This window comes from Epinephelus lanceolatus, chromosome 11, assembly GCF_041903045.1.
Source record: "Epinephelus lanceolatus isolate andai-2023 chromosome 11, ASM4190304v1, whole genome shotgun sequence".
Classification (NCBI taxonomy): Eukaryota; Metazoa; Chordata; class Actinopteri; order Perciformes; family Serranidae; genus Epinephelus; species Epinephelus lanceolatus.
Window position 1 is genome coordinate 42,615,744 of NC_135744.1, and position 11,058 is coordinate 42,626,801.

The following is an 11,058-nucleotide window of genomic DNA, read 5'->3' on the forward strand; positions in this document are numbered from 1 at the left end:
CACCACTGCCTAACCACTCAGACAAGATAGTTTACATTTGCAAACAATTCATTTTCAATCTTAATACTTAAACTATATTTTAGTTATATGAACACATTTTCACTTCAGATTATTTTCATTGCAGGACTTTTACTGTAACAGAGTGTTTTTACACCAAGTGCTTTTGCCACTGGTGGTATTATAATTATTATAAGGTCATGGTAAAGATGCAAGCACGGTGGCGACAGTCATCATGGTTATAATGATTTAAAAATGTGTAAATACATTTTTATACTTTCACAGTGTGGTGCAGCTCAGCTTCAGCTGATTTAGTTTAGAAATTATTTTTCTTCTTTCTTTCTTCAAGACACTTGATGATGAACATCAGCTGATAAAAACTAATTTCAGTTATGTCTCAGTTTTATATGTTGAGACTAAGATTATGTGTTTTATATATTTATTATTATTATTATTATTATTATTATTATCATTATTATTCTTATTACTATGCCATTCCTACAAGTCATTTGTCTCCTTTGTTAAATGGGTAATGTCATTCATCTATGCTGTAACGATTAATATGATTTCATTTTATTAATAACCCCTGAAATACAGACTTTTTAAAATTAAATTTTAGTTATGTTAATGTACTTGTTTATGTTATGTTTATTGTTTGTGGTTATTAAAGCGTTGCTGATGTTTCCTTGAGTCTTTGTGCTGTTATTTATTAATGGAAATGTTAATGTTCCCGTTATATAAAAAGCAAACTGGGCAATAAATTCACTTACAGGATATAGATATTTTTATGTGTTTTGAAAGTAGGTGGGAAAAGATATTGTGATTATAAGTTTTATACATTTAATTTTGTTATTGGGAAAATTCCACTTTGACAAGCAGAGGTACAACAATATGGCACCACAGTAAGATGCCTTAAGAATAAAAAGGCAACCAAAATTAAGGATGTGTTTGATAATTCCACGAGACAGTATTCCGTCCTTTTTCTTCATTTTCTCATTTTCCTTTAATATTGTTTTATATTTTATTTATTATTTATTTAGAATATATGTACTCCTGTATGGACAGTTATGTGTGTACATAATGTCGCTATGTCTGTTCAATAAAGAATTATCATTATTATTTTTATTTTTTTAAATCATGTTTTTATTTCTACAATAGCTTTATTTTTTATAAAGACGCGGAAGAGAGACTTTTATTGTGAAGGTTGTTGTGGCCGGAAGTGGTATGTAACCTGATGCCGGTGATGTGAGGCAAAGTCCGTCAGAGAATCGTTAAACTAACGGAAAATAAAGAGATTTAAAGTATGTCAGTGACATTAAACTGACACAGCAGCTTTATAGAAGTTACATTTTTGACTAAGAAACTGTTTTAACAGATTTAAAGACACATTTCACGTTAAAGACGACTGAAGTTTATCGCTAACGTTAGCTAACGCTGTTGTCTGAGTAGCTACCGACGCTAACGCGAGCTAACAAGATTAGCTCTGTGGGATTAACACAAAATAAAGGTGTGCTGATGGCCGTGAGGAGGAGCACCGGGTCGCGACACACCGGGGAGCTGTAAAGGTGAGTGGTTTACGTTACAACCGGACACATCTGCTCCCGTGTGAAGCTAACCGTTAGCCAAAACACAGGAGAGTCCAGGAAGATAACGTTACCTGACTCCATCACCTGGAAAGGTAAAAAGACACGTGACCAAAAACCGCTGTTGGTTTGGCCCAACAAAAGAGAGAATAGCACACCAGACTCAGCAGATTTCAATGTTGGTTTATAGATGACCCTAAAGTCTACTGAAGTACACTCAGCGGCCACTTTATTAGGTACACCTGGTCAACTCTCCTCAGAGATGTTGGTCCATATTGACATGATGACATCACACAGTTGATCCATGATGAGAATCTCCCGTTCCAGCACATCCCAAAGGTGCTCTATTGGACTGAGATCTGGTGACTGTGGAGGCCATTGGAGTACAGTGAACTCATTGTCATGTTTGAGATGATGTGAGCTTTGTGACATGGTGCGTTATCCTGCTGGAAGTAGCCATCAGAAGATGGGTACACTGTGGTCATAAAGGGATGGACACGCTCAGCAACAATACTCAGGTAGGCTGTGGTGTTTAAACCATGCTCAGTTGGTACTAAGAAAATCTCCCCCACACCATTACACCAGCAGCAGCAGCCTGAAGCGTTGATACAAGGCAGGATGGATCCATGCTTCCATCTGAATGTGGTTTTTCCAATCTTCTATTGTCCAGTTTTGGTGAATTGTAGCCTCAGTTTCCTGTTGTTAGCTGACAGGAGTGGCACCTGGTGTGGTCTTCTGCTGCTGTAGCCCATCTGCTTCAAGGTAGGACAAGGTGTTGTTGCTTCAGAGATGCTCTTCTGCACACCTTGGTTGGAACCAGTGCTTATTTGACTTCCTGTTGCCTTTCTATCATCTTGAACCAGTCTGGCCATTCTCCTCTGACCTCTGGCATCAACAAGGCATTTTGGCTCACTGGATATTTTCTCTTTTTGGGACCATCCTCTGTAAACCCTAGAGATGGTTGTGCTGAAAATCCCAGTAAATACTCAGACCAGCCCGTCTGGCACCAACAACCATGCCACGTTCAAAGTCACTTCAATCACCTTTCTTCATCATTCTGATGCTCCGTTTGAACTTCAGCAGCTCATCTTCACCATAACTACATGACTAAATGTTAATGAGCTGCTGACACCTGATTGGCTGAACCATGAAAGGCTTTGCTGTGTAGTTATGTTCTTGTGGCCTCATGTCATATGTCAAAATAACAGTACTGGTAAAAGAAAAGTAAAAGATAAACATTTTGATTTTTTTCCCCCATTTGTGGTGCCCTCTAAGGATGACAGCGCCCTAAGCATTCACCTGTACTGTGTATGTCACAGTTGGGCACTGGTTGAAGTAATGAAACACGTGATGTTGTTGTCTGCTTTAAGCGTCTCATCCGGCGGCGTCTGTTGTGTTTCTCCAGGATGCTCCAGGGGCCGTACACCAGCCTGGACCGGGACCGTCCCCTCATCCGGCTCCCTTTCACCAGCTTCGCCGTGGGGACGGTGCTGCTGCCTCTGACCGGCCTCATCGCCTGCCTCTTCATTTCACTGGTGTACCACTTTGAGGACGCAACGTTTACACACTGTCATGTGAGTCGCCACGTTCTAAAAATAAAAAATAAAAAATACTGATGAGATGGAATAAAGAAAAACTCCTGTCTGTGTTTCCTGTTCAAAAAGCTGAAATAAACATCTGCTTTCTTTTTGTCGTCACCCTCCAGGTATCAAACTACCTCCCGTCCATTAGTGCCGCCATCAGTCGTGTTCCAGAGCGCTACATCTGGCGTAGCTGCATCGGTCTGCACTCGGCGCCGCGCTACCTGGTGTCCGCAGCCTACTTCAGCTTCTACCGCGGCCGCTTTGCCAAAAGACTGCCGGAGCTGCTGCTGAGCGGGCTGGCTCTCCTCTGCAGCCTTGCCGAGAACACCGGCCTGCTGCTGCTCACATACGTGGCGTCCACCGAAACCTACAGTGAGTACAGCCACCATCCAGTGACCAGCCGGGACAGGTCGTCCGGTCAGGATTTAAAACACCAGAGAAGCCATATTTGTCTGCTCTGAGCTCGTCTTATTTGTGCTGCTGCAGACCAACTGTTGCTGAAGTCTTGAATCTTGGATGAACGTGTTAACGACCTGTCTGTGTCCGCAGATGTTCACAAAAACGGTTTCATCATGTTCATCGGGAGCTCGCTGGTGCACATGCTCATTACATGCAGACTGTGGCAGGTGATCAGGAGACACTATGTGAACCCAGAGGTAACAAACCTTTATCTGTTCCCTGAACTGTCTCAGCTGTTAAACCTGTTATCTGTGTCATTAACCAACCAATCAATCAGTCAATCAGTCAGTCATCATAGAAATATAAATAAAATGTCCAAAATAGCACAAATTCTAATGACAAGTGATCAGAGATCACTGTTTTATTAAACCTATCTGACACAGTCGAGCTGGGTCACAAATATATAATTACTTATTCTGTCTTTGCGTGATGTGTAAAATGTCTGCAGTGTTTAGAATCGTTATATTATGTATAAAATATTAAGATATACAACATATTTAAACCTAATATGTACAATATATATAAACATAAAATAAACAGCATATGTAATTGTAAAATATTCGTTATATATATAACCGTAATATATACAACATATATAAACAAACAACAAACATGGATGATAGAGCTGCAACGACTAGTCGATACATCGATTAGTTGATCAACAGAAAATTAATTGGCAACTGTTTTGATAACCAAATAATAGTTTTAATATTTTTTTTTACATTTGTTGGTTTTGTGCATCTTAAATGTGAGAATTTGATGTTTTTCTTTGTCATACATGTTAATAAACGGAGTAGCTCTGGGTTTTCAGACTGTTGGTCATGTAAAACGAACCAGAAAATAATGGGCAGACTAATCAATAATGAAAATAATTATTTGCAGCCCTGCGGTTTATATGCAGCGACATTTATGCTGAAAAAGCCAAAACAAGATCTTTCATGTGGCTGAGACGTTGATTCTGTCGTGGCACAGTTCAGTTCTCCGGTGCACTTCCTGCTCACCATTCTTCTTCTTCTTTTGTTTATTTACCAAAAATCTTTATGAGAACAACTTGGTCCCTTTGGTCATCACAAGTCAGGTTCATCATCAGGGATACAGACCTTTGATTGAATCATGTGGACACACACAGCTGAGTGGAATAACTTTGTTTTTGTAATATTGTTGCAGCTTCTTTATTATTCTTGCACAACATAGGTTTTTTAATTTGATGTTTTAACATGTTGTAGTCATTAAAAAAGATTAAATGAATGAGTCGGCTCAAAGCTTTAAAGAAATTTTATTTTCCAGCCCATGTGATCAGCAGCTACCTGAGTGTGTTTGTAGACAGTCCAGGTGTGCTGTCTGAAGCAGTGCTCAGTTTTCACCTGCAGAGGGCGTCGCACAGCTAAAAATCCACTTCATGAGCTCAGAGCAGGTCTTGAAAGAACGCTTGAGGACATTCCAGGGGTCCTTAATGATTTCAGAGGTGCCTGAGGGGGTGTAGGGTTCCTTTAGGAGCTTCTAAGTGTCCTTACTTGGGCCCCAGTATTCCTTGAGGTCAAATTTGGAACCTTAAGAAAGTTTAGAGGTTTTAACTAATCCTTGGGGAGGTTTTGGAGAAATTTGGGTGCCAGGGGCCTTCTCTCTCTTGGTCTCCTTGAGCAGCATTAAAGGGATTGGAAGATCCTTCATGATGGTCAAGGTGGAATGATTTCCTGGGAGGAGAGAGGACGCAAGAACGCATCAGTTAGCATTATGAAAAGCACCCGTTGTCGTGGTTCTGAAAGTGCTCCAGGAGGCTCTTTGTTGACTCTGAACAGGTTTTTGTGGTCCTTAAAGTGGGTCAAGGTGTGCTTGAGGACATTCTAAGAATTCCCCTAGGCGCATTGTAGTTGTCCTTGAAGAGGATTTTAGGATCTTTAAGTAGGTTCTCCTGTGGTTCCTTGAAGATGATCTGTGGTCCTTAAGGAGGTTTAGGGCCATTGATGTCCATTGGATTCTTGAGTAGGATCAAATGGACCATGACGAGGCTTGGGGATCCTTGTCATGGTTCTAGATTTAAGTAGACTTTTAAAACATTGAAGGATCCTTGAAAAGGCTCAAGGAGTGCTTTATGACATTCCAGGGGTTCCTCACATAGGCCCTTGTGGTCATTATCCTTGAGAAGGTTCTGTTGGTCTTAGAGGTGGACCTGGGAGTTCTCATGGAAGTTTTTAGGGGTCCTTGAGGAGATTTTCATGGTACTTGAAGTGACCAAGGAGTTCTTGAAGTAGTATAAGGATCATTCTGGTGGTTTTCGGAAGGCTTTCAGTTGTGTTGAGTAGGTTGCAGAGGTGGAGTCAGGTGTCAGGAATGTCTCAGAAGGTTCATAAGGTCTTTGAAGAGAATCATTGTGTCCCCAAGGGTTCTTGAGGAGATTGACATGATATTCTAGGAGGCTCTTGAGGTGTTTTGAGAGTGTTTGTGTAAACTGAAGACGCTCAAATGGTGCTATAGGAAGATCAGTAGATCTTTGAGGCGGTTTTGGGGTGCTTGTAGTTTTAGGATTGCTTGAGTAAGGTTTTTTGGGAGGTTGTAGGAATATTTCAGAAAGTTTTAGGGTCCTTGAGAATGTGTCATGAAATATGGGCGCTGTCTCTTTGCAGCCATAGCGTGACGTGTTACTGTTTTAAATAAAGATTTGACAGAAAGGGGAACTGCAGATGATGTTTCTCAGACCAGCAGTGTGTCATTAAAACAGAGCAGGAACCTGCTGGCTGGATGTTTTTTTTTTTTTTTTTTTTTTCAGGATCACATGTTGAAATGCAGTTCGGGCTCTCCCAATCGAGCAGGAAATAGATGAACATGTTCTAAATCTAACCTCTGTCTGAGCTTTATTTTAGTGCTTCCCTGTTTCATGTGTCACTCAGTGATTGCAGCTCACATCATGTGATCGCTGAGCTTCCAGGAAACCTTCACCAGCTGATTCAAAGGAAGCCGCCTCTTCTTTTAATATTTAATATTGTCAGGGATCCCACACAGCCTGGACAACCTGAGAATATTTAACCCTTTAAGGCCGTCTGCTGTGTTGCCTCTTCGCTCCACAGAGTCCCTGCATGTGTTCACTCTTTAAGAATAAGGTTTATGTTATAGGACAGAAAACTGTTTAATGTATCTTAACACTGAGTCAGTGTTCTCAGGTTTTTGACATAGTAAATATGTGTATGAATGAACAGAGGACAGTGTCAGCGTTGATGAGACATTCTGAGACTTCTAATGGACGCCGAAGCCTGACCGCACCTCCGCAGAAATGTTTGTACTAGGGGTGGGAATCACCAGAGGATCTACGATATGATTTTATCATGATACTTAGCTCACAACACAATGCTATTGGGATATGCTGAGTATTGCAATTTGTTACCTTTTTTTTTCAACTGCAAATTATTTCCCCAAAGGAAAACTTTGTCAACATCATTATGACCTCCTGAGATAAAGTTTTCAGTCTGTTCGTCGACTTTAATCATTTTTATTGCAGCAAAATGTGACACTGAGCAGACAGACTGACCAACACCGTCATAACACCTGTCAGAAATGCTGCACACACCTGACAGACTGAACGGTGGGCAGATTTCACGCCCTCGGAGGTGACAGATTAAATGCTTAAACCAAACACTTCAAGTCCAAGTCCTCCTCTCCTTCTGTGTTGAAGAATCCAAAATAACGCCAAAGGCACATTTCTGATTTCTTTCTCTGGTGCCTCCATCTTTGTTTTGATGAACTTCCTGCTAAATTCTGCAGACTGAGACCTCTGCTGACCTCACCAGGAACAAAACATCAGCACCATCTAATGGAGCGAAAAGCAACTGATTTTATTATTCTAGGACCAAAAGTTGTCTCAAAATGTGTACAGTACAGGCCAAAAGTTTGGACACACCTTTTCATTCAATGCGTTTTCTTTATTTTCATGACTATTTACATTGTAGATTCTCACTGAAGGCATCAAAACTATGAATGAACACATGTGGAGTTATGTACTTAACAAAAAAAGGTGAAATAACTGAAAACATGTTTTATATTCTAGTTTCTTCAAAATAGCCACCCTTTGCTCTGATTACTGCTTTGCACACTCTTGGCATTCTCTCCATGAGCTTCAAGAGGTAGTCACCTGAAATGGTTTCCACTTCACAGGTGTGCCTTATCAGGGTTAATTAGTGGAATTTCTTGCTTTATCAATGGGGTTGGGACCATCAGTTGTGTTGTGCAGAAGTCAGGTTAATACACAGCCGACAGCCCTATTGGACAACTGTTAAAATTCATATTATGGCAAGAACCAATCAGCTAACTAAAGAAAAACGAGTGGCCATCATTACTTTAAGAAATGAAGGTCAGTCAGTCCGGAAAACTGCAAAAACTTTAAATGTGTCCCCAAGTGGAGTCGCAAAAACCATCAAGCGCTACAACGAAACTGGCACACATGAGGACCGACCCAGGAAAGGAAGACCAAGAGTCACCTCTGCTTCTGAGGATAAGTTCATCCGAGTCACCAGCCTCAGAAATGGCAAGTTAACAGCAGCTCAGATCAGAGACCAGATGAATGCCACACAGAGTTCTAGCAGCAGACCCATCTCTAGAACAACTGTTAAGAGGAGACTGCGCCAATCAGGCCTTCATGGTCAAATAGCTGCTAGGAAACCACTGCTAAGGAGAGGCAACAAGCAGAAGAGATTTGTTTGGGCCAAGAAACACAAGGAATGGACATTAGACCAGTGGAAATCTGTGCTTTGGTCTGATGAGTCCAAATTTGAGATCTTTGGTTCCAACCGCCGTGTCTTTGTGAGACGCAGAAAAGGTGAACGGATGGATTCCACATGCCTGGTTCCCACTGTGAAGCATGGAGGAGGAGGTGTGATGGTGTGGGGGTGTTTTGCTGGTGACACTGTTGGGGATTTATTCAAAATTGAAGGCACACTGAACCAGCATGGCTACCACAGCATCCTGCAGCGACATGCCATCCCATCCGGTTTGCGTTTAGTTGGACGATCATTTATTTTTCAACAGGACAATGACCCCAAACACACCTCCAGGCTGTGTAAGGGCTATTTGACCAAGAAGGAGAGTGATGGAGTGCTGCGGCAGATGACCTGGCCTCCACAGTCACCGGACCTGAACCCAATCCAGATGGTTTGGGGTGAGCTGGACCGCAGAGTGAAGGCAAAGGGGCCAACAAGTGCTAAACACCTCTGGGAACTCCTTCAAGACTGTTGGAAAACCATTTCAGGTGACTACCTCTTGAAGCTCATGGAGAGAATGCCAAGAGTGTGCAAAGCAGTAATCAGAGCAAAGGGTGACTATTTTGAAGAAACTAGAATATAAAACATGTTTTCAGTTATTTCACCTTTTTTTGTTAAGTACATAACTCCACATGTGTTCATTCATAGTTTTGATGCCTTCAGTGAAAATCTACAATGTAAATAGTCATGAAAATAAAGAAAACGCATTGAATGAGAAGGTGTGTCCAAACTTTTGGCCTGTACTGTATTTGTAAAAATTAGAAATGTATAGGAAAAAAAGATTGACACTCTGCGTCCGGGTATTGACACACTTTCACCACGCAAAATATCGCCTTACTGTGCCGTATCGATTTTTCACACCACCAGCTGACATACCTAATTCATGCCATGAAAAACAGTCGATAAAAAACCTGCTTGATCGTTAAGCTCACAAGTTTCTCATCACGTCACTGGGTGTCTGTACTCCTCTTCTTCTGTGGTGGTTATCTAAAACTTAAAACACTTCTCTCTCTCTGTGTCTGTCTCAGGAAATGACATCATACCGCTGGAAGATGCGTCTCTTCCTGTTTAACATCAGCTGTTGTCTGGCTGCCGCTTACTTCTTCAGACGCCACAACAAGTACTGTGAGACAGGAGGTGAGCGTCCCACTGCCGTCGTCTGTCCTTGCTGTCCTCAGTCTACACGCTGTTCACTCATTCACTCTGTGTCCTCTGTGCCCTCACAGTCTACACCCTCTTCGCCTTCTTTGAGTACCTGGTGGTCTTCTCCAACATGGCGTTCCACATGACGGCGTTCTGGGACTTTGGGAGTAAAGAGGTGATCGTGGCGACGCCTCCTGAAGACAAACGGTTCTGAGCCGCAGCCTCACCTGTGAACTGTTTAAAGAAAAGGTGAAAAGAAACCTGCCAACGAGACGCCAGGTCAAAGCTGCGTGTGAACACATGAAGGCGTCCAACTGATTACACTTCTCATCATTCCAACGACACGTCTGTGCTCTTACACCTGCTGATGAAGCAGAGTTGTGACGGTGATTATGGTTCAAACATTTTTATAAAAAACTTCAGCGATACCACAAATGTCCTGAGCTCTGTGGAGGACGAAACATGACTTAAGTATCAATAAATAAATACAGGAGTAAATAAATAATTTAATGACTAAAGAGATAAATAAATGAATATATAAATAAATGTATAAATACAAGAATAAATAAATTAATACAGAAATAAATAATTAAAAAATAAATAAATGCACTAAAAATATTAAAAATTTAAAATAGATGTTAAAATATATATGGAAATAATTAGATTAATGCATTAATAAATTAAAATAAAAGTTGATCATGAAACAGGACAAATTTATATATTTTAAATGTATTTCTACATGTTTGTACAGCTACTTTTATTTATTTATATATTTCTGTATCTGTATGTTAATAAGGTAGGAGGTCCTAATCTCTGCATTTATTTCTTTATTCCTTTATATATATTTAAGCATTTATTTATTCTGTCATTTATTTATTTATTCTCATTCAATACATTTATTTTTTGATACTTATGTTATTCTCTGTCCTCCACAGAGTACATTAGTCTACAAAAAACTTTTCAAACATTAAGAAACGACTTCTTAAAAGCGTTTATGTGTAATGTTATTATTTTTATTATTATCTAATTAGTTGGCCGTGCTCGTCCTGAGATGAGCCTTTAAAATTACACGTAATAATAATAAATTGCAGCAAAAGCTCTTAATACACGCTGATGTTTCACTGCGCCTTCATCAGAGCCGTCACATCGGGGTTTTCTACTTCAAATTTTACCGTGGTTTCTGCTAGTGGCAGCCATGTTGCTAACTCTAGCTAATACTAACATTAGCAGTGTGTCTCAGATCACATACTTTCGTACTAAACACTTAATATTTTGAGTGCACAAGTGCGTCTACAGACTCTACACTGTATAGTCTGGAGAATGCAGTGTTTGCAGTGGTCTAAAAGTTGATTGTGGAATGATGGACACCTCTCAACGGTCGCCATCTTTGTGACGTAACAGACTTCTCAGTGTTTGACGTGGCGGCTGGAGACACCAAGGAGCTTGTTAGTTCTACCTGTTTTTGGCACTAAGCACCAAAACTGTTGTCAAATAGAAGCCGTCAGTAATGTTTGTTGGGTCTGTGATGGCACACAATAATGTGAG

At 40.7% G+C, this 11,058-nt stretch overlaps 1 protein-coding gene across 1 annotated transcript; it reads left to right on the top strand.

Annotated features, from left to right (window-relative positions):
- Positions 1-1,205: 1,205 nt before the first annotated feature.
- Positions 1,206-10,503, top strand: pgap2 (post-GPI attachment to proteins 2). Its single transcript, XM_033639632.2, has 6 exons — positions 1,206-1,562; positions 2,986-3,154; positions 3,286-3,535; positions 3,713-3,819; positions 9,399-9,507; positions 9,597-10,503. The coding sequence occupies exons 2-6, from the start codon at positions 2,987-2,989 to the stop codon at positions 9,725-9,727; spliced, it is 765 nt and encodes a 254-aa protein (XP_033495523.1). The 5' UTR covers positions 1,206-1,562; position 2,986; the 3' UTR covers positions 9,728-10,503.
- Positions 10,504-11,058: the final 555 nt, after the last annotated feature.